At 43.1% G+C, this 24,782-nt stretch overlaps 1 protein-coding gene across 4 annotated transcripts in view; it reads right to left on the bottom strand.

The window, feature by feature from the left end:
* LOC119973134 (acylamino-acid-releasing enzyme-like) overlaps positions 1–24,782 on the bottom strand; it is a 95,773-nt gene that overhangs the window by 63,602 nt on the left and 7,389 nt on the right. For 2 of the 4 annotated variants that reach the window (XM_038810728.1, XM_038810727.1), the window contains exons 4-12: positions 21,753–21,843; positions 16,400–16,475; positions 13,977–14,143; positions 13,381–13,518; positions 10,853–10,944; positions 5,613–5,653; positions 5,135–5,256; positions 1,622–1,682; positions 573–670 (exon numbers count right to left, since the gene is read on the bottom strand). In XM_038810728.1, coding sequence (XP_038666656.1) covers positions 573–670; positions 1,622–1,682; positions 5,135–5,256; positions 5,613–5,653; positions 10,853–10,944; positions 13,381–13,518; positions 13,977–14,143; positions 16,400–16,475; positions 21,753–21,843 — 886 coding nt within the window. Of the gene's footprint in view, positions 1–572; positions 671–1,621; positions 1,683–5,134; positions 5,257–5,612; positions 5,654–10,852; positions 10,945–13,380; positions 13,519–13,976; positions 14,144–16,399; positions 16,476–21,752; positions 21,844–24,782 lie in introns of those variants that run through there. The other 2 variants (XM_038810729.1, XM_038810730.1) reach the window with 2 other exon arrangements.

The raw sequence follows: 24,782 nt of genomic DNA, 5'->3' as shown, positions 1-24,782 counted from the left end.
CCAGCGATGCCCACATTCTGCGAATGAATAAGAAAGTTGCCAGAGAGGGGGTAGGGTGGGTACCGAGGGAATGTAGATTGCAGCACGTACTGAAAACAATGGCTTCAGTCTTCCCAATTATTTACTGGAAGAAATTTCTGCTAATCCAGTACTATATGTCAGATTAGCATGCTGATAATTTAGTCATAGTGGAGGAGTTGGCAGAGGTGGCGGTGAATCAGAGTTCGGTGTCATCAATGATATGTGAAAACTGAACTTGTGCTTTTGGATCACGCCACCAATAATGAATGCTTACCAAACATTTTTCACATCAAGACTATTTTTAGTGTAGGATTTGAAAATGCACTTGGGCGCATTATTCAATTCTCTCAGCATTGTGCTGCTAATTTTCCTCAGGTTTTTTTGATCCACTTCCGAAGTGCCATACATGGAGCAGTATTTGGAGCCTTTTGATCTGAATTATTGAGTATCACCACAAGCAGGACCTTTATCCTTGCCTTAAAGCAGGGGTTTGCCTCCCTCTATAATTATGAACATGACTGTGTGGTCCCATGCCACTGCGTCCCAGGTACCTTTCTGCTTCTCTGGGCTGTATCGATCACGACCCTTTTGCTATCACTTGCCCAGCAGCTCAGTGCCAGCTCTGAGCAGTAAATGCCAGTAAATCCATCTGAAAAATATCATTGGTTATTATTCAAAATGTTTGCTCATAGTACCATCAAGTTGATTTCACGTCCTACAGTTCCTAATGTTCAGTAGCTAAGTATTTCCTCTATGTCACGTATTTATGGATTTGTTTGTTATAACTGAGTTTAACATTTTGTGTGCAAAGGATATTTTCCACACATGGCATTCTGGACAGTGTTGTCTCTGACAATGGCCACAATTGGCCAATGGGTATTTACAATTCTTTGTAGCATCAGATGGGTTTTTCCATGTCACCAATTTGTGGAGGTATCCTCAGGCCAATAGAGAGGCCAAGAGAGGGGTACGCACTATCAAAGACCTTCTCTTAAAAAAACCCAAAACCACAGCTATCAAAACCACAGCGGGTTAGGTGGATTGGCCATTCTAAATTGCCCGTAGTGTAAGGTTAATGGGGGGATTGTTGGGATACGGGTTACGTGGGTTTAAGTAGGGTGATCATTGCTCGGCACAACATCGAGGGCCGAAGGGCCTGTTCTGTGCTGTACTGTTCTATATGTAGAAAAAAGTGACTTTAGATTATTGGTTCACAAAGCTCTCACCACTGGGATTTTCCTTGTGCCACTTCTAGGTGTGTTGTGTACTAATTGATTGGCCTGATTAGTCTATAATTCCACTATGATTGTATATGGTGATTAGCAGAATGGACAACTAGATGGGCCTTGGTCTTTTCTTGCTTAGAAATCCCCTTCTTCCAAGTGATTTCAGCACTACCAGTTCAGAAATAAAAAGTCAGATTCACATGTGCACCCTGGCTTTTGCAAGTACTCAAGGGCATCTGATACCTCGAGAACAAACAATATCCCAGTACAACTTATAACTTATTTTTTAAAAAAAAATATTTAGAACTTCTTTAAGGAGAAAATATGATTACAACTTTTCAAAATAAAAATAAGTTTGGCCTTTCATCACTCACCCACAGTTGGATAATCCACAATCTTCACCACAGTTGATCTTACTTTCTTGTCGAAGCTATACTGAAAAAAAAAATGTCCATTACAGGAAGGAAAACTTCTTTCCTAACAAGCAGGTAGCTCACCACCACGGTTTTGAGGGCAATTAGGGATGGGCAACAAATGCTGGTCTTGCCAGTAACAGTCATATCCCAGGAATGGATCGCCCTTCAATGCAATGTATTAATTTCAATCATGTTGGAACTGGGTGAATGTCATCAGGACAGTTTTAATATCAACAAATCAGGAACCCATTTCAAATGTTTTCTTCTCCAATCTTGAGAACTCAATGTAGTTAGAAAGAACCATTGAGAGTGTCTAAAATACTTCTAATGGAAGGATCAAGTTCAACCCCTTTAACTGGAGATCAACCATGACATCAAGGAGTGAAAAGGCGATATGACATCTTGCCTGGGAATTTGACTTTGTACCCACATGCCAAGTGGTGAAAGCCTTTAGCTCACTGGAAATTAGTCCTCAAACCACATCTACACAATACCAGTGAGATATGGACACCAATTGTGTGATCCGTGCAGTTCAGTTTGGAGTCCTGCAAAAATCATTGACAGCAATAGGGCTGGCTTACATGTAAATTGTTGGGGATGGGATTGGGGTGGGGGTGCCGCGGGGAGAGGCGGTCAGAAACCTGGGCTGGCTGCAACTGCAATACTGTAGAGTCAGGAAGAGCATCCTAGTCCACCTCTTGGACTCAGCTTTTTCACCCCCTCCTAATACCTTCTGTGTTGAACCAGAATACATTTCTTCTCCTTATTTAGTATTTGGGATATTTTCCACATTGTAGACATTAAATGCGTTGTTTATTTTCAAAATTATTTAAATTGTTGCAAGTCCAGTGTATAATAAAGACCCATTGGAAGCTTTACAGTTCAGAATTCTTGTGGCTGAATTTTAAGGTAAAAGCGTTGAGATTGTAAAACTCTCCAATATTGTTTTTGGGTGAATATTATTGGCATCCATCTGTCTCACGAGATGATAGACTGCACTCAGAGTGTATTTCGCTTCTGTAAGAACTAGGAGGAGTGGGCAATTCAGCCCCCGAGCCTGTCCCGCCATTCAATACGATCGTGGCTGATCTCATCTCCACCTTCCTGTGCGCTCCCCATAACCCTTCATCCCGCTACTAATTAAAAACATACCTATTTCCTCCTTAAATTTATTTAATATTCCATAGTCCACTGCACACTGGGGTACAGAATTCTACAGATTCACGACCTTTTGAGGGAAGTAATTCCTCCTCATTTTTGTTTTAAATCTGCCACTCCTTAGCCAAAACTATGGTCTCTCATTCCAGAATAACAAACAAGGGGAAACATTCCCTCTAATTTTACACTATCGATCCCCTTTACATACCTCAATTAGCTCTCCGTTCATTCTTCTAAATATAGGCCTAAACTGCTCAATCTCGTCTTCATAAGAAAGTCCTTAATCCCTGGAATCAAATTAGTGAATCATCTCAGAAAAGCCTGTAATGCATTTACTTTAGGACCAAAACTGTGCGCAGTACTCTAGATTCGGTCTCACCAATGCCCTATGCAGTTGCAACACCACTTCCCTACTTTTATACTCTATTCCATTCGCAATGAATGGCAAAATTCCATTTGCCTTCCTTATTGCTTGCCGAACCTGCATGCTAACTTTCTGCAATTCATTCACAAAAAACACCCAGATCCCTCTGCATTGAAGCATTTTGAAGTTTCTCTCCATTTAGATAATAAGTTGCCTTTTATTGCTCCAATCAAATAGATAACCTCATACCTATCAATGCTAAATTCCATCTGCAAAATTTTGGCCCACTTAGCTAACCTATCCATATCCATTTATGGGGACCAGTTTAGCTCAGTTGGCAAGACAGTTGGTTTCATGATACAGATCAGACCAGCAGCGGTGTTTCAATTCCTGTACCAGCTGAGGTTATTCATGAAGGCCTGCCTTCTCAGCTTTGCCCCTCGCCCAAGGTGTGGTGATCATCAGGTTAAATCAACAGTCAGCTCTCTCCCTCAAAGGAGAGAGCAGCCTATGGTTATCTGGGACAATGGCGACTTTACCTTTACTTATTTCCTCATTGCAACTTGCTTTCCCATCTATTTTAGTGGCATATGAAAACTTGGCTATAGTACCTTCTATCCCTGCATCCAAGTCATTAATATAGATTGTAAATAGTTGGGGCCCCAAGGACCAAACCCTGCGGCACACCACTGGTTACAGGTTGCCAACCAGAGAATGACCTTTTTTTTCCTCACTCTTTGCTTTCTGTTGGCTATCCAATCTAATATATTACCCCCAAACCTGTGGGATCTTACCTTGTATGTTAACTTTTTGTGCAGCAGCTTATCAAATGTCTTCTGGAGGTCCAGGTACACTATATCTACAGGACCCCCATTATTCACTTTGTTACATCCTCAAAGAGCTCTAGCAAATTAGTCAAACACTATTTCCCCTTCATAAAACCATGCTGACTCTGATGGATTGCATTTTGACTTGTCAAATGACCCATCACTACTTCCTTAATAATGGATTCCAGCAATTTCCTAACAATAGATGTCAAAGTAACTGGTCCATAGTTTCCTACTTTGTCTTTCTTAATTTTTGAACATTACATTAGCTTTTTTACAATTCACTGGAACATTTCCAGAATCTAGGGAATTTTGTAATATTATAACCAATTCCTCCACTATCTCCACTGCCACTTCCTTTAAAACCCTAGGATGTAGGCCATCACCCTGGGGACTTGGCTACCTTTAATACCAATAGCTTGCTCAGTACATTTTCCCTTGTGATGGTGACTGTTTCAAGTTCCTCCTTTTCAACAACCTCTGCATTCCCTGTTACTATTGGGATGGTTCTAGTGTCCTCCACCATGAAAACGGAGGCAATTTTTAAAAAAATCATCTACGGGATGTGGGAGTTGCCAGCTAGGCCAGCATTTATTGTCCATCCCCATTTGTCCTTCAGAATGATGAGTGACTTGGAGGGGAACCTCAAGGTGGTGGTGTTCCCAGGTATCTGCTGCTCTTGTCCTTTTGATGGTAGTGGTCATGGGTTGGATTTTGTATGCGGGATTTAGCAGCTATTCACGCCGGCAAGAAATTCTGGCCCCACACCGTCGCACGGGCTTCCCAGCGATGAGGGGTGCAGTCAACGGAAAATCCGTTGACAATGGCGAGACCAGTAGATCCCCTGCCGGAAAACACGCAGGGTGGTCGGTAAATCCCACCGAGCATTTCTGCCATTTCTGTGTTGCCCATTATTAACTCCTCAGTTTTGTCCTCTAAAGGACCAAAAGATCACTTAGCTACTCTCTTCCTTTTTACATACTCATAAAATATTTTGCTATTTGTTTTTATATTTTCCGCTAGATTTCTTTTGTAAGGTATCTCGACGATTTCTGGTATTTTAGTGAACTATAGATTTATTCATTTACAATATTCTTGGGACACATCGAGGAAGATACTAACCATGGATAGGCTGTGACACTGATGGTGGGTCCTAGCATCGCCACCCTCCAGGTAGATAACGTGACAATGGTCAGGACTAAGGCGTGGGGAACGTATAGAATTTTCTCCTGAAGAAATCTGCACTGTAAAAGGTAAAGTCAGCAATTTCAGATTATGCTCACAAGCAGGCTTACAATTCATTATGCCACACAACCAATCCAATTTGCTAGCAATAAATGTATAAATGATAATTTGGAGAGACATGGTGGAATTGGTGAGCTGCCTTTGGACCACTCGGTATTGGGACTGGATTACAAGGTTACTGATGGGTAAATAGATGTAAACTACATAGCGTGTACATAGAAGTGAACAAGTTAAACTGTGCCTATTCGGGTTCCTGGAACACTCCTTTACATGCCAGTAATTGCATTAAAATTGCCAAATTTTTTATGGTCAACTAGATACAAAATGCACAATATGGCTGAGAAACATCACTTACGACATTCAGTCCCCAGTAGGTCGACAAAGTATAGCGCTGATCTGACATGGAAACAGAAGTGCATGAGGTCATGAGACAAAATGGTAAATTCATTGACACATCAATAATTTTAAAAACTAGAACTAGTAGTGTACTCCTCCAACTTTTTTTTATTAATTTACGGGATCTGGGCTTCGCTGGCTAGGCCAGCATTTATTGCCCATTCCTAGTAGCTCTTCAAAAGATAATGGTGAGCTGCTTTCTTGAACTGTTGCAATCACTGAGGTGTAGGTACACCTACAGTGTTGTTAGGGAGGACATTACAGGATTTTGACCCAATAATGGTGAAGCAACAGCGATATTTTCCAAGTCAGGATGGTGACTGACTTGGAGGGTAACCTCCAGCTGGTGATGTTTCCAAGTATCTGCTGCTCTTGTCCATCTGGGTGGTAGTGGTCATGGGTTTGGAAGATGCTGCCTTATGAATCTTGTGGGTCCCTGCAGTGCAGGACTGTTTGTCGGTCTTGGAGGAAGTGAATGTTTGTGGAAGGGGCTGCAATCAAGCAGGCTGCTTTGTCCTGAATGGTGTTAAACTTTGAGTGTTGTTGGAGTTGCACTCATCCAGGCAAGTGGACAGTAGTCGAATACACTCTTAACTTGTACCTTGTAGATGGTGGACAGGCTTTGGAGAGTCAGGAGTTGAGTAACTTGCCGCAGGATTCCTAGTCTTTGATTTGCTCTGGTTATATATGGCTAGGCATGTTCAGTTTCTGGTCAACGATTTGGCCTAGGACACTACCCTGAAGAACTCCTGCAGTGATATCTTGGAGCTGCGATGACTGACCTCAAACTACCTTTGTGCTAGTTGTGACTCCAACCAATGGAGCGTTTCTCCCGATTCCCAATGTCTCCAGTTTTTCTAGGTGTCTTTGATGCCATACTCGGTCAAATGCTAACTTGATGTCACTCTCTGTGTTCAGTATATTTATCCATGTTTGAACCAAGGATGCAAAGCGGTCAGGACCCGAGCACATGTGAGCAGGTTATTGCTGAGTAATTGCTGCTTGATGGCACTGTTGTAGACCACTTCCATCACTTTACTGATGATCGAGAGTAGACTGATGGAATGGCAAGTTTCCTTCCCAAAATAATATTACTGAACCAGTCAACAATGGTTTCATGGTCGACATTTAATTCCAGATGTTTTATTGAGTTTCACTATCTGCTGTGGTAGGATTCAAACACTGGTCCCCAGAGCATGGCCCTGAGTCTTTGGATGCTAGTGCAGTGACGATACCACTACGCCACTGCCTACCCCCTCCACCATTTAGTTTGCACCCTCAAGTCTGCTACACACAATGGGTTTCCATGATGTATCACCACCAGGCTCTTCTCACCATTGCATTTATAGAACAACATTGGTAGATTCCTGAGAGAAGGTTGACTGTCTTTTCTTTCAGGTAGAAAATGGTATATGCCATAGTAAGAAGCAGGAGATGAAATACCAGTCAGTTTTATTTTTTCTTTTTGTTTTGTTTTTCTGCATAAAATGGTGCACAGAGATAATGATCATGGAAGACTTGCACCTGTTCATAACTTTTAGGAAGAATCAGCTAATTTTGGTAATTATCGGACACATTTAAAGGAGCTGGCTTTCTGTCTCTAAACAACATTATTGTGAAAGTGCTTCTCCAAGAATTCACTTAATTTCTGGTGTGTTTTTTTTTGGAGTCTGCTGAGAAATCAAGAGGACATATCAATATTGGTGAATGAACCACAATTCCATTTTAGGCACTTGATGTCAGTATCAAGAATGCCGATCAGATACAGCGCAGCCATTTGCAAGGTAAAGCTTCCTCTGATACAAAAGCAAAATACTGTAGCTCTGGAAATTTGAAATAAAAACAGAAAATGCTGAAAATGTCTGGCTGCATCTGTGGAGGAAGGAAGTGACCATACTGAAGGATTAAATCTATTCCTCTCTCTACAGATGCTGTTAGGCCTGATTATTTTACAGCATTTTCTGAGTTGATTTTATGTATCCTCTGCGCTGTCTTAGCAATGCACCTCCATCCAGATCATCAATAAGTTTCCCTCCAATGATTTTGGTGTCTTTTCATTTCCCAAACCAGGCATCGCCATGTTTAATTTGTTCTCACTGTACATTCATGTTTGTAATTTTGCTGCTTAACATTTATCAACTGAAAGCTAACTATCGTCTCTTCTAAATTTGCTCAGGAGTAAACTACTATAATAGATAACAATATTGCCAGTCAGGCCCAACGTTAATGTTTTCTTTTTGCTTATTAGCTGTTTGTTAAACAGGATGTCAGTTTACTCTGAATTTAGCTCATTTACACTTCCCATTAATTTTTTGTAATTTTGTAAGGAGGGTTTGAAAGTTGAATTAGGAAAACATGAGATGGATTCTGGTCAAACAAGATTTCTTTCTTCCTTTATTAAGATTTGGGGAAGAAGTAGTCAGCACTGAATGAGATCACAAATCTGAACACTTGGGGTGTGTCATGAAGATACACAGAACTCAATTAACTCAGCAGCTTGAGTACTGCCGACATGCCCCCAAACTCCATCCCAATGATGAACAGCAGACAAGAGGGCTTCACTGACAGGAACATTGCCTATAACATTTGTCCACTTATGATCAAGACCAGCAAAGAAAGGCAAGCAGCCAAAAAATATTATCTATAAAATAAAAGTTGGATTAAATGTTTAGGCCTCATTTAGCACACTGGGCTAAATCGCTGGCTTTTAAAGCAGACTAAGGCAGGCCAGCAGCACGGTTCAATTCCCGTACCAGCCTCCCGAACAGGCGCCGGAATGTGGTGACTAGGGGCTTTTCACAGTAACTTCATTGAAGCCTACTCGTGACAATAAGCTATTTTTATTTCCTTTCATCATGTATGTAGTTCATCAATGGAATACTTCATTCCTGCCTCTGTGCAGATTAGGGGATAGACACCTGCCCCATCAGCTTGGGCTAGGAGAAGCTTTTGCCAGAATATGCACACCTACATGATAAACGTTCTCTCTAAAACAGAGTGGAAATCTGCAATATGATCCAACTGCTTTCCAGAAACACTAGCAGTTTCAACCAATAAGTGGGAACTGGAAATTTTTCCCATCAAACCCAGAGTCAGACAGGATTATGCTCTCTCCCACGTCTTGTTAAGTGTGCTGTATTGAACCTTTTGCTCAGTCCATTAGGAAGAATGCAGTCATAAGGGTGACTATCCCAGGCAGCTGAGGCATTCAGATCAAATGCTTCCTATACATGGACAACATCATTCCCGTACCAGCCTCCCCGGACAGGCGCCGGAATGTGGCGACTAGGGGCTTTTTTCATTTTAGGGGCTGGTTTAGCTCACTGAGCTAAATCGCTGGCTTTTAAAGCAGACCAAGCAGGCCAGCAGCATGGTTCGATTCCCGTACCAGCCTCCCCGGACAGGTGCCGGAATGTGGCGACTAGGGGCTTTTCACAGTAACTTCATTGAAGCCTACTCGTGACAATAAGCGATTTTCATTTCATTTCATTTCATTTCATCATCTTCTGCTCAGATTCCCCATCAGTGTGCAGACTGATTAGCATCTGCAGCCAGTTTGAATTGGTCTCAGGAGTCAAAGTAAATGATGGCAAGAGCAAAGTCACAATTTTTGGGAACTACATTGATCGATCCTTTGTCCCCTTTACCGTCGTGTTAGATTACCTGAGGGTACTTGCGTTATAATTCAGAAGGATGGGAATTCATACCAAAAACTGGAAGTAGCATATAGCCATACTAAAGCAAGTTTCTTGACAAGAGTGGGGGAGGAAAGTCCAATCGAACAGTGTCCTCGTCCTCATGGCCATTTTTACATGCAGCTGCATCCAGCTGTGAGTAGACCCTTGTTACGCAAACACCAAGAGTCACTTCATGCTGAAGTTCCATCTATTGCAAAGGACGAGTCTGATCTCATTGCTGCGAAATGCCCCATTCAGTTGGACCCTGCTGTATTACTTCTCCCTTATGGAAAATTTATGCAGAAAAAACATCTTTGACCACAAGTTCATCAGGCAATGGTCCTCACACAATGTCCTTGAGGCTCTTCAAGAAAAGGAGTCATTGGTCCTGTCAGATGGTACCCTGAGCAGACTGTTAAAGTTAGTTGGCCGAGTGCCTCATCGTCAGAACTTTCAAACAAGAACTGACATGGCTTGGCTGCTTGTGAGAAAGGGTCTCCCTACCCTGGTATACCCAGTTGCAACCCCTCTGCTCTCTACCCTTGACACGGTTACGCTGGAGAAGAGACCACCATCCACCTCGTTCTGCAATGTGCCTTTGCAAGGAAGATGGAAAGAGATGCAGTGGATTTTGTTGAGGTTCATCTCCATCAACTCTGTAACACAGGACGGTGTGCTCTACAAGCTGTCTCCAGGGACACACTCAAAGACAAACATTAATTACTGCTGTAGAGCCATCAACTCGGTGACAGGCGCTCCTCGCTTTGTCCCAAACTTGTTCGTCTTCCGGTTGCCCACCCTGCAGACTGGTATATTCCAGGACCCAAGACTATGTGATGAGGGGCACACTAAAGCTTAGGCCAGCTGCTGCAAAGGCTCAAGGGGGAAAGGCGACTGTCTAAGACCCTCTTGCTATAGCACACTGAGCCTTCAGGCAGCACCTGTGTCCCAGAATATATATTGTAAAGATCACGTGCAATTACAATTCTAACGAGGCACTACAGAGCACAATATATAATGGAAAGTTCTTGAACTTTATTGCACTTTCAGTAATACTCAATTTGAAATATTACGGAATGTAAAATTATACATTTTCTTCGAAATAAAGTACATTAAAAAAACGTCGTTCCTGTCTCAGTTTGTACCATCATCCAAAGAAAATGATGATAATTATAAAGTTAAACTTCTGATTGACATATAGAATGGTGGCACTGTCACTGCCAGCTTGATTAGTTTGGGAGATTTGAAAGGACTTAACCCCAAAATTCAGGTGCCCTGGTGACCTGGCCAATATTTATCCCACAACCAAAATACAAAAAGAATGGTAACTATCACATTGGTGCTTGTGAGATCTTGCTGTGTGCAAATTGGCTGCTGCATTTCCTACATTACAACAGTGACTACACTTTTAAAAGAACTGCACTGACCTAAAGGAGCATGAAAGGCACTACAGAAATGCAAATATTTTCTAAGATTTTAAGTATTGCCCAAACTGCGTTAGAGATGCCATTCAGTGACTTACGTCCGGTTGGTGCAGTATTTCAGACCCAGTCGCCAAGGCATATGCCACCAGCCAACAAATATGATGCCAGTGTCCTCAGGGGCCCAGATTGCCTGGAAAACAGAGGAAGCAATAGGCAGATATGCTTATGTTGCCCACATCCTTTGACACACAAAGAGTACATCTGCAGCCTTCAAATTCTTGGATATAAAGCAACACTTTCTTGTTAGAACCATTTTCAATTTTTTACTTCAAGTATTCTGGAAGCTAGTGTGAGACCTTGGCACTGTAGAACTGACACCAATGCAGATATCTTACTCCTATTATTAACTTATTTCTACATATAGTATTAGCTGCTCAGAAGGTCTCCTACAGTCTCTTAATCATACATTTTCAAAACAAATCAACAACAGGTGGACAATATAGGGTAGCGTTTCCACTTTGGGGGAGACTGAAGAAGTTCAACATCATCCAGGACAAAGCAGCCTGCTTGATTGTTACCCATTCCACAAACATTCAATCCCTCCACTGCCAAAAACAGTGACAGCCTTGTGTACCATTTACATGATGCACTGCAGCATCTCACCAAGGTTCCTTAGGCAGCACATTCCAAACCGACAACCACTACCATCTAGAAGAATAGCAGCAGATTCCTGGGAACACCACCACCTGGAGGTTCCCCTTCAAGCCACTCACCAACCTGACTTGGAAATATATCGCCACTCCTTCACTGTTGCTGGGTCAAAATCCTACAATTCCACCCTACCAGCACTGTGAGTGTACCTACACCCAGGGACTGCAGCAGTCAAGAAGGCAGCTTACCACCAGCTTCTGAAGGGCAATTAGGGATGGGCAATAAATGCTAGCCTAGCCAGCAACCCCTACATCCTGTATATTAATTTTTAAAATTGGAGATTTGAACACAAATTGCACTAGTTTTCAGAAGTGATTTGTTTTTGCTGAAATTGTCGCTCAAACTCATTTGAATATTGCCAAACGTAAAAATGTTTCATAAACAAGCACAATCAGGCAGTGCTTTGGAACTTAATTTCTTGGTGTTAAAAAATATGTCTGGATATAATGTAGCACAGCTTTAACGGTACAGCTGAAAATGGGTTTATCACAAAGAAAACAGCGTTTCTAATCAGAGTTCATCATCCAATCTTAAGTAACTGAAAGCACTAAATTAACACAGAGCTATTTATTGGTTTCATTGGCTTTCTACAGTTAGTATTTCAGCTGAGGTGCTCTGTAATTCCTAACTATTAATAAAGGGAGATAGCCAAATCCCTTGCTAGTGTTTGTCACCACCTTGCTATTTTGTTTTATGCTTTAAAATTAGAGACAGTCATTTGCAATTCCCTCCTTAGAGATCTGCTTCTGCAAAGGAGGCTGTGGCCCTCTACTGCTGACGCCAGAGACATGTTTATGTTGCAAATGAAATGGTCACAGAATGCATCGGCTGGTAAGGTGCCTGTAACCAGCAATTCTACAGCAGGAAGCACAATGGGGGTGTCTAAGACAGCACAGGGCACAGATATATCTTTCATGAGGACAAAAGTAGATACTGCGGGTGCTGGAATCTGAAACAAAAACAGAAAATGCTAGCACAACCCAGCAGGTCTGACAAAGTTTTGACAAAGAGTCATCCAGACTTGAAACGTTAGCTCTGCGCTCTCTCCACAGATGCTGACATATCTGCCGAGATTTTCCAGCACTTTCTGTTTTTGTGGGAAAATCTATGGTTAATGCACAACAAATATTATCGTAGATGAAATTAAATATTAAGTTTGACCTTAAATCTATATAGAGAACCAATGGTGGAAGGAATACAAGCTAATATGTACATGGCATCTTCTTGTTACATGTTTCCTACTTAAATTACATCTCCAAAATGTTAATGGAGGTATCTGCTTTCTGATCTGCTACTAAGAATAGAGGAAACAGTAAACTGTCTGGTGCAGAAGCATCATCTGACATTGCTACTGTCACATCAATTCCTGCAGATGCTCAGTGTACAGTCAAATGTTCTCACCATTGGAATTAACCAACACTCCTCGAGATACAGAGAATGGCGAAAAATCAAAGACTGTCAGAGGCCCCAGTAAAGAGTTACTGATCAGATCAAATTGCAATTTTCTAGCTCAGATGAACAATTTTTTTTTGCAATCAGTATAAGGATTTTATTCCCGTTACATTATTTTCTCTTGCAATGCCTCATGTCATTCACCAACAGAGCAGGCTGCAAACATGCACACATACAGCTGATGGCCAGCTAACTCAAGGATATTCCAGTCTGTCATCCGAGTTACCAGCGTTGTAACATTTCCCTCTTCCCTGGTGTGGCGAGGGAAGACACAACCTCCACTTAGAGATACAAGTGACTGTATGGTAGAGATCAAAAATACATAAAGATCATCAGGATATCCACTGCACATTCAAACTCTTAAAATATCTTGCCACCTCAAAGACCATAGTTCTGATTTATGATATCAACACCTGAAGCCCAATAAAAGAGAGCTGTGAATAACTGGAAGATTTACACCAACCTGTCCAGGAGAAACATGTTCAGGAATCCCCTGCAGGATAAAGATATTGCCACTCGTGATATCCAACACACACAGTACCGGGGTGTTCTTGTTCACCAGGGATTCCCCCCAGTCCTCCCAATACAGAAACTGATTCCCCTGCAAAATAATATCACAGAATAAAGATGATTTGCTCAAGTAAGAATGCTTCACATATCATCTGTCTTATTCCGCAACTACTCAAGCAGATCTCTAGCGTTTGATTAGATCCTCAGGCAAAAGACTTCCATCTCCTTCCTGATGATCAGAAGCTTCCAAGCGTATGCGCCGATAATTCCCTGACACTTTTCTTGATGAGAACAAGAGATCACTACGAAGGCAGAGCAAGCCCAGTATTTATAGTTGTGAAAATGAACGACTGAAACAAAGACAGAAAGCTGGAGGTGGTTCATGCTGGCTTGTAATTAGTTAGACAATGTTGAATGAGAGATTGAAGATCGGTCAGGGAACATAGTTCCCTTTTGTCCCTGAGCTATCAAATAGCAGTCTTGTGGAATGAGAAAATTAGGTCTAATATTTTTCTTGAAGCATGTCTATAAACAATAACATTACTGTACTTGCACAGGTTTCTGACATATTTCAGCTTTACTGCTGTCGCAATTGTCCTCTTCATCATTGAACTCTGGTTTAGTTTGGAAGAACGATTCTACTTTGGGTCTTTTCTTTTCAGCGATGTATAGAACATGAGTCTCGGAGTGAGACCATGCAAGACAACCAAACTGGTCTGGATAGTGAGAGCAGAGGGAAAGACACCAAGAGAAATCAGACTCTGGTTAATATCTAACAAAAAAGGATAGCACACGTCATTCTTACAAATTGTAATAAAATCAAATTTCAGATGACCTCAAGAAAAACAATAGATATTCCCTCATTAAAGATATGACCAAACCTTCTGATAATCATGATTAGGAACATTAATAATATATTTGAAACAGCAAAATCAGTAACATATAGACTATAGCACAATTTCTTACATAACAAGATTCTTATAATTACAATATTTGGGATGTGTAAAATTAAATATTGCTGAAAAAATAAATATGTTGTCTTTCCATCTTGCATTTATCAGGACAGAATCACAAGAATGCCAAATTTTGAAGGGAACAACAATTTATACTACATGAGAAGAGAGTACTGATTGGTTGTCACTGTTAAGAGATGTCTCCATGGATAAAGCACCATGGAACAGTTGACTGACAAATTCTGTTTAAATTCAAATCAGGCAATTCCACTCTCATTGGCTCAGGTATTGCCATGAGTAACGAAATAGAGAACGGCTGTCCCTCAAGCTTTTGTTTTGTTGAAAAAGGAGCAATGCAGTTCACCTTCACTGATCAATATATGCATTGGGATTCCTGCAGTTCCATGTGCTAGAAGATTGGCCTTATTGGCAATCTCGTTAATAGGGCTGAGCTATTTGCTCACTGTGCAGGATTCCTGTTCGTTAATGGCTAACCTGATCAGATCATTGCTTGGTATATATCGCACAAAGTCATGAATGGGCCTAAGACCACCACGTTCATTTCTGAAAGGTGCCCAGTCGACCTCTGATTACCCTTGAAGAGTAGGGTAACTCAAAAAACTGAGCAACACGAGTTGGTGCTGCTACAATGCAGAAGCAATATGAACGGTGTTCCCCTGTAACAGGATCTTGCTGTCAAGTAAAATAGATATTTTGCCTATCTCACAAATTAGTAAAGTGATATATGAATTTCAATGCTGATATGATGCCAGGTACATAGGCTGTGTTTCTCAATGACTGATGGATTGCATCAAACAACACAGCGCTTCAGCTAAAGGGAGGGTAAGGCTACGGAGGGCTTTGAAAACAAGGATGAGAATTGTAAAATCAAGACATTCCATGACCAGAAACCAACACCAGTCAGCAAGCACATGGGTGTCAGGTGAACAGGATTTGGAGCTAATTAAGACAAGAGCACTGGAGTTTTGGAGGACATCAAGTTTGCAGTGAGTAGAATGCTGGAGACCAGCCAGAAGTGCTTTGGAATAGTCATGTCTTGAGGTAGCAAAGGCATGGCTGAGGGTTTTAGCAGCAGATGGGCTGCGACTGGGTGAAATTGGACAACGTTGTACAAGAGGAAATAGGAGGTTTTAGCTTTTGCTGCAAATATACTGTTGGAAGGTTGGTTCGGGATAATTTTTAAAAATTCTTTCACTGGATATGGGTGATGCTGTCTGGACTAGCTTTTATTTCCTCTCCCCAATAGTCCTTCAGAAGGTGGTGGTGAGCTGTCTTCTTGAACCACTGCAGTCCATGTGGTGTAGGTACACCCGCAGTGCTGTTGGGAAGTGAGTTCGAGGATTTTAACCCAGTGACAGTGACGGAATGCGATATAACTCCAAGTCATAATGGTGTGTGGTTTGGAGGGAACATACAAGTGGTGGTGCTCCTATGCATCTGCTGCCCTTGTACTTCTTGGTGGCAGTGGTTAAGGGTTTGTAAGGTGCTGTCGAAGGAAACTTGTTGAGTTGCTGCAGTGCATCTTGCAATGGTACACTGCTGCCACTGTGCACCGATTGTGGATGGAGTGATTATTGATGGTGGTGGATGGGGTGTCAATCAAGTGGGCTGCTTTGTCCTGGATGGTATTGTGCTTCAAAGTTGTTGGAGCTGCACTCATCCAGGCAAATGGACAGTGTCCCATCGCACACCTCACTCAAGCCTTATAGATGATGGACACGCTTCGGGGAGTCAGGAAGTGAGCTACTCGTCACAGAATTCCCAGTCACAGAATTGGTCTTGTAGCCACAATGACATCAAGATCACAAAGAGACTGGTTTAGTCTCAGATTGTTGCCAGCAAGTGGATTGCAGTCAGTAGCTAGGGAACAAAGTTTGGAGTGGGGACTAAAAATAATGGCTTCAGTCTTCTCAAAATTTAACTGGAAGAAATTTCTGCTTAGCTCTGTGCAACTCTTGAACCGTTGAAAAATGTAGAGATGACTGAGGAAACACATACCATCTTCATACACTTTGCCATGCTTGTCAAGTGCTGTCAGGTTTATGCTCCTCTCCTTTGAGGTTTTTCTCCAGATCTGCAGGTAAGAGCAATCAATCCACAGCAAAAGTATTAAGAAAGGCAGTGATGATTTTATTCATGGAATATTATAACTAAACAATTTTTAACATTGCCTGGAAAATGGTTGCAACATTATGCTACATGACTGAAAGCTCTCCTATGTTATCTGGGCAACAATAAAGAGAAATAAGTAATAAAGAAGTACCTTATATTTGTACTTCAAAAGTAATGCAACACCAATCTACGCATAGCAAGGTCCCACAAACAATAATGAGACAAATTACTGATCTGTTTTCATGTTATTGGTTGAATGATAAAGATTGGCAAGCACATTCTGCTCCTCTTCTTCCTGATAGTGCCATAAGACCTTAAATATCCACCCAAGAGGGAAGACTCAGTCTCAGTTTAACGCCTCATTCAAAAGACAACATCTCCTGCAGTGCAGTCCTTTGACACTACGCTCAGTTATCAGTATAGGTTGAGCACTCAAAGTCCCTGGAATAAAGCTTGCATCTATGACATTTGAACTCAAGAGTGCAACACTGTACAAGCCTGACTTTATGGGCAGAATTTTCACTGGGCTGTGGCAGCCGGTCTGGAGGCAAGGAGACCAGAAAATGGGAGGAAATTCCTGTTGGGTTCACTTTCCCAGCTCCACAGGATTTTGTATTTGCATACCACCGCAACCGGTCCACAGCAGACGCCATCTCCCATCTCCCTGGCCCAACACTCATACCTAGAGCATCTCGACAACAGACTCCTATTTATTGACTACAGCTCCGCCTTCCGCACCATAATTCCAGCCACGCTCATATCAAAGCTCCAAAATCTAGAACTTGGCTCTTCACTCTGCAGCTGGATCCTAAACTTTCTGACCCACTGATCACAATCAGTAAGAATAAACAACAACACCTCCTCCACGATAGTCCGCAATACCTGGCCCCCGCAAGGCTGCAAATGTAGAACCTTACTATAATCCCTGTACACACACGACTGCGTGGCAAAATTTAGTTCCAACTCCATCTATAAGTTTGCTGATGACATGACCATAGTGGGTTGGATCCCGAACAACGACGAGTCAAAATACAGGAGGGAGTTACTGATCCTAGTGGAGTGGTGCAATAACAACAATCTATCCCTCAGTGCCAGCAAAACTAAAGATCTGGTCATTGACTTCAGGAAGCAAAGTACTGTACACACCCCTGTCAGCATCAATGGGGCCGAGGTGGAGATGGTTAGCAGCTTCAAATTCCTAGAGGTATACATCTCCAAATATCTGTCCTGGTCTACCCATGTCGAAGCTACCACCAAGAAAGCACAACAGTGCCGATATTTCCTGAAGAAACTAAGGAAGTTCGGTATGTCCACATGACGCTTACCAACCTTTAAAGATGCACCATAGAAAGCATCCTATCTGGCTGCATCACAACCTGGTATGGCAACTGCTCGGCCCAAGACCGCAAGAAACTTCAGAGAGTCGTGAGCACAGCCCAGTCCATCACACGAACTTGCCTCCCATCCATTGACTCCATCTACACCTCCTGCTGCCTGGGGAAAGCAGGCAGCGTAATCAAAGACCTTTCCCACCCGGCTTACTCACTCTTCCAACTTCTTCCATTGGGGTGGAGATACAAAATTCTGAGAACACACACAAACAGATTCAAAAGCTTCTTTCCCGCTGTTACCAGAATCCTAAACAACCCTCTTATGAACTGATCTGATTAAACTACACTCCTGTATGCTTCACCCGATACCGGTGTCTATGTATTTACATTATGTACCTTGTGTTGCCCTATTATGTATTTGATTTTTGTTTTATTTAATTTTTTGGTACTTAATGATCTGTTTGAGCTGCTCGCAGAAAAATACTTTTCACTGTTATCTTGGTACACATGGCAATAAACAAATCCAAATCCATAAACAAATCCAAGAAGTGTTGACAAGGGCATATTTGCTTGTCTGACTGTGGCAGGTAACCAATTAAGCCCTGTAAGAGCCAAATTAGGGCACTCTCCCGACACAGTGGATTTTTGGTCTGCTGCACAGGATGTCCTCTATTGTGTCAGGAGGTCATCCATGAAGTCAGGGTGACCCTCCGGCAGCTGTCCGAGCAGCCTCCACTCTGAGAATTGGCCACAACCGTGGGGGACTTTCACCCTGATCTCTGAATTCGCTATCTGACTTTGATTTATCTGAACTTGGGGTGATTGTTAAAAATCAAGGGGCAGGGTCTACTGGTTGTGTTGTGCTCAAAGAGCAGCACAATGCAACCAGTAGATGCCGGTAGATCTCACTTCCGGGGCTGACGCAGCTTGCCCTGTCCCAGAGACCTCAGGCGATCTTGCAAGACATCACGATGTGAATCCTGCCCATTGTGGGCGGGATCACTTTCTGGCAAATCTGTATATTAGAGTGGGACAGCTAGTCTCACTCGAATATGCGTCCCGAGATCAAACCAAGGTGTGAGATCTAACTCCCTCGCCTTGGAGACTTTGGGCGAATGCCATTCTGTGCTGGTTCCCACAAATGGAGATCAGATGGAATGGCATTCGTGGGGGGCTCCTCGGGTATCTGAGTCCCCCAGGTGCATGCCCTCTGGGCAGGGTTGTACCCTGGAAGTGCTGGCGTCAGCCTGGTATTGCCAAGTACCCATGTGGCACTGCCAGGATGCTATTTTTTGCGCGGCAGTGATGGGGCTGGGGCCTCCGATCAACCCGGATAGGTGTTAGATAGCAAGCTCTTTCTCAGCACTCCAAGCACCGGGAAACACACAGCTAATCTTGCGCTTTATGGGTCTCTGTACATCTTCATGTAGGTCGTGCCCAAGGTTAAAGGTGATGAAACTCAAGGACCCAAGTGTGCAGCACTGCTGTTATTTGAAATGCTTTTTAGCAGCTTTTTATTAGTCTTTGTTTCCTACAACTTACACATATGCATGGTGAAAATATACAATCACAGGAGGAGACTCATGGAAAGCATAAACATCAGCATAGGCTTTGGGCCATATGGTCTGTGTCTGTGCTGTTAATTCAATGAAGCACACTTTTACACATTTATCAATTTTCGCTCCTCCTCTTAAGATATGACTTGGCGTGCATTCAGCTACATGAGTGCTGGATGTGCTGTGAAACATCACCAGATAATCAATCTTCAAGCGACAGTGAAAATTGGTGGGCTATTCAAGTCATGTATGGCATTATAGCTAAACCCAAGACTGCTTTCCTGAAACACCCTCATACTTGCTCGTTCCAGTGGAAAGTTCTGACTATATCGGGTGTGGCAACACTGGATGCCTTTCCACTTTCCTAGCTCAGCGCATTTCGATCATGTGATATGGTCTTGGTTTAAACCAGCCAACTCAGCACAGACAAGCAATCAAAAGCAGGACTGTGGCATTTTATCTGGCTCAGTACCATGACCAAGAAGTGCATTTGTGCACTCAATCAGCAGGACAGATATACAGTATTTACTTTTAAAATCTTAAATTTATCCAGACATGGCACTCGTGCATTATGGCCATCAACTTCCTGAGGGTGGATTCAATTCCACCACCATATATTTTCCATATGTTTTTCACTGCACTTTTGATGATGTTACATCAATGGAACAGTCTTCCATGTAATCAACATTAGGTGAAGGCAGTGGTCAAATCAAAGTTCAGGAAAGGCATAAATTTAAGATAAAACTGATAAGTTTATTCCCTGAAACAGCTTTTTACAATGCATGCAGGCAATTATCATCGAAAAGATTCTGGAGCATGGGAAAGCAAGAAAATGTAGAGCAAGGGCATTTTGGCCAGTTAGTGCATGAAGTTTGCTCCTTCCGCAAGTTACAGTACCAAGGATTCTTTCCAGCTACTTCATTTCCTGAGGAAAGGTTCTGCAATAGTTTGCCCGTATTCAAACTTAAAATGAATAAAGTTCCGACACTACATTATTCATCGCAGACCAACTGCTGTCCTTATTTGATACAGTCCCCAACATTTTAAGTTGCCTACCCTGACATTGGTTTGCCATTCAGATTGACCAAATAGTGCTAAAGGCTTCCCATTATAATCAATGATAAAGTTGCATCATACTGTGTATCGGTTGCACTGGGTATATTGGGCACAAACACTCTGGAAATCTGAAACTCTCTCCTCCAATAAGTTAAGTTTTAAATTGAGACTGATAAGATTTTTGGTTGGCCAGTGTAGAAAAGTTTATCCAACTAAAACAGGTTGATAAAATTAAGATACAGGTCAGCTATTATCGAATTTAATAGCCGAACAAGCTTGGGGTGCTGAATATCCTATGACTATTCCTATGCTCCACTCAGTAATATGCAGCTTATTAAAGTGCAACCTCTTCATATATTTAATCAGCTCTAACTAACACTGGGTTACAGTTTACACTGCTCAGCAATATCTGCAGTAATAAACATGTTTAATAAGAAAATAGTACCTCTTTAAAATCCAATTATTTTGTGTACTCTCTAAATGGCACAGATTACAGCTTCCATTGTGATTTGCAAGTTTTATTTAACAGCAATAACCACTACTTAAATGCATATTGCAGGCAAATCACATTCGCACCACTGCAGCTACTAGAAGTAGTGAGGGCTGTTGTTCCATAATCCCAGGAAATTAAAAAAAAAAATCATATTTCACACATCAAATTATGGTTCTCAGTGGAATGTATCCTTACAGAATAATTTTATAAATGGAGGTGTTCCTAGTTGCTTAGAAGGAGTTGATGGTGAATCTGCAATAATTAGCGCACAATAAATTTGAGAGCGATACAATTCAACTTCATCTGGGAGCCAACTTCAGACTTTTTTAGCGATGTTGTGAGGTGGGGGGAAAAAATATTCCATCAATTCAGGGCAGCACAATGGATAGCACTGCTGCCTCCCAGCACCAGAGACCCGGATTCGATTCTAACCTTGGATGACTGTGTATGTGGAGTTTGCACATTCTTCCTGTGTCTGCATGGGGTTCCTGCGGGTTCTCCAATTTCCTCCACCAGTCCAAAAATGTGAAGCCATGCTAAATTGCTCCTTAGTGTCAAACGGTTAGGTGGGGATACAGGGATAGGGCAAAGGGATTGGGCCTGGGTAGGATGCTCTTTTTGACGGTCGGTGCAGACTCAATGGGCCGTATGGCCTCCTTCTGCACTGTAGGTATTCTATGATTCTATGAATTATAATCTTTTCTGCTTGCTACAGCCAGTGCCACAGTACATTTTAGCAAATAATGCATGCACATACTTATATGAAGCTCCCTCTTTACCTATGGTGCCTTAGCCTTAGTTACCTCCAGATATTGCTGTTCCTCCCCCTTGTTGTTGGTATGCCCCCGGAGGACAGCTTTAGAAGTGCCCGAGGGCGAATTTCTATTCAGCAATCTGTGGGTTAAAGTTCAGAATGATGTTAGACCTAACACCCACGATACTGAAGAAAAACTCCAACAAGCTCATTGAACCGAAATTTCCTCAGTGGCAATCTCCATTAGATTGTCATTCCCAATGGACTTACTCTTGCTGTAATTGCAAAGGCACTGGCTCGCCCAACCTTCCTCACTCAGGCTGGGTGAGGCGAGAGCAGCAAAGCACACCCCAGGTGCCTTGATGTGGAGTAACTAGGGTGCAGAGGAAATACACCCCCCCTTTTTATGGATGGTGGCTCAGACCAGGTCGAACCTGGAAGTGGGGAGCAGAGTCAAACCTTTTTTTTTATAAATGTTTTTATTCAGTTTTCATATTTTATATTGAACAAATTACAAATTGTTAGGAGAGAAAAAAAACAAAAAAAAAAACAAACAAACGCGCAAAAATTAACATACATATTTACAGGTAAGCATCTTCGTAGTAGTAACTGCGCCCGCCCCCCCCCTCCCCCCTTCAACATGTTTATTTAGTTTGGTTTTGGGCCTTAGCTAGCCATCGAACCCCCGTACCGAACCTGTAGCCCCCCCCCTCTCCCGCTACCTTCCCCCGACTATTCTTCCTCTTGTACATTGGCCACAAATAGGTCCCGGAACAGTTGCATGAATGGCTCCCACGTTCTGTGGAAGCCGTCGTCCGACCCTCGGATGGCAAATTTGATTTTCTCCATTTGGAGAGATTCCGAGAGGTCGGACAGCCAGTCCGCAGCTCTGGGCGGTGCTGCTGACCGCCAGCCAAACAGGATTCTACGGCGGGCGATCAGGGAGGCAAAGGCAAGGGCGTCCGCCCTCCTCCCCAGGAATAGATCTGGCTGTTCTGAAACCCCGAAGACCGCCACTATCGGGCATGGCTCCACCCTCACTCCCACCACTTTGGACATAACCTCGAAGAAGGCTGTCCAGTACTCCACGAGTCTGGGGCAAGACCAGAACATGTGGGCGTGGTTGGCCGGGCCTCTTTGGCACCGTTCACATCTGTCTTCCACCTCCGGGAAGAACCTACTCATACGGGTTCTTGTTAAGTGGGCTCTATGTACCACTTTTAGTTGCGTCAGGCTGAGCCTTGCGCACGTGGAGGTGGAGCTGACCCTATGCAGTGCTTCGCTCCAGAGTCCCCACCCTATCTCCATCCCCAGGTCGTCCTCCCATTTCCTTCTTGTTGCGTCCAGTACGGTGTCGTCCCTATCTACCAGTCGGTCATACATGTCACTACAGTTCCCTTTCTCTAGGATACTTGCGTCCAGTAGGTCTTCCAGTAGTGTCTGTCGTGGCGGTTGTGGGTACGTCCTTGTCTCCTTTCGTAGGAAGTTTTTGAGCTGCAGGTACCGTAGCTCGTTCCCCCTAGCTAGCTGAAATTTCTCTGTCAGTTCGTCCAGTGTTGCGATCCTGTCATCCGTGTATAGGTCCCTGACTGTCAGTGTCCCCCCGTCCTGCCTCCACCTTTTGAAGGTGGCGTCAGTCAGTGCTGGTGTGAACCTATGGTTGTTGCAGATGGGAGCCCTGTTCGACATTTTGGTCAGGCCAAGTTGCTGCCGCAGTTGGTTCCAGGATTGGAGGGTGGCTGTCACCACTGGGCTGCTGGAGTGTTTTTTGGGTGGGGATGGGAGTGCTGCCGTGGCGAGGGCCCGGAGGGAGGTTCCCATGCAGGAGGCCTCCTCCGCACGCACCCACTCAGCTTCTGGCTCCTGGATCCATCCCCTTACTCGCTCGGCTGTTGCTGCCCAGTGGTAGAATTGTAGATTCGGGAGGGCTAGCCCTCCCCTGGTTTTTGTTTTTTGTAAGACCTTCTTTGGGATCCTAGCATTTTTACCCCCCCATACGAACGCCATGATGAGTTTGTCCAGCGCTTTGAAAAAGGCCTTGGGGATGTAGATCGGAATGGATCTAAACAGGAAGAGGAACCTGGGCAGTACGTTCATTTTGATCGTCTGAACTCTCCCCGCGAGGGAGAGCGGGAGTGTGTTCCATCTTTGCAGGTCCTTTTTAACTTCCTCCGTCAGGCTGGTGAGGTTCCATTTGTGGATCCCTTTCCAGTCATGGGCTATTTGGATCCCCAGGTAGCGGAATTTATGTCGGGCTTGATTGAACGGCAGCCCCTTTAGTGCTGCCCCCCCCCCCCCCCCCCCCCCCCCTGCGGGTGTACTGGGAAGATCTCACTTTTGCTCATGAGCAGAGTCAAACCTGAGGGAGTCAGACGAGAAGGGGTCTGGCAGAACCATCTGAAGTTAAGTATTTAAATTGCTTCTATCGGATGTTTCCCAGCCCAGCGCAATTGTCCAGACAAAGGTAGCAATTGCCAGGCAAACCCTTATATGTGAACCTCCTTGGGAATTACCCAGCGCATCATTGTGGTACCCCCTAAATGTGATGATGGGGAACCAGAAAGTTATGGGCCTACATCTTACAGTGCTGATTCACAACCCCTAATGGTTCAAGTTACACATATAAGAATGAACATCTAAATTCTTTCATAAACCAGTAGAATTAGATCTACACCCTTATTCAAATCAATTCCACCATTATACCAAGACAATATTGACCCCTGTATAAGGCAATATTACAAATATGTCACAAGGAACTTCATTGAAAGTTACAAAGAAATCGGTTTGACCCATCATGCTTATACTGGCTCGTAGAAAGAGCAGTCGTATTTAGTCACACACTCTCAATTTGTAATCTTGTAAGTTTGTCATCCTCAATTTCCTGTTCAACTGTCTTTTAAAATGATTTAGTCAGGTAGATCTTTCCAAATCCTCGTGAGAAAAGGCCAAGATGTCATTGGGCCATGTCATCCAATCAATGGTCTGTATTATATCAGTTGATGTCAACCAGCATGGACAGTGACACCATAGCTCCCCAGATGAAGCACTAGAATTAAATTTGCCAGAGCTAGAGCCGAAA

Source organism: Scyliorhinus canicula, chromosome 11, assembly GCF_902713615.1.
Source record: "Scyliorhinus canicula chromosome 11, sScyCan1.1, whole genome shotgun sequence".
Taxonomy (NCBI): domain Eukaryota; kingdom Metazoa; phylum Chordata; class Chondrichthyes; order Carcharhiniformes; family Scyliorhinidae; genus Scyliorhinus; species Scyliorhinus canicula.
This window is presented reverse-complemented; position numbering and strand designations above follow the sequence as displayed.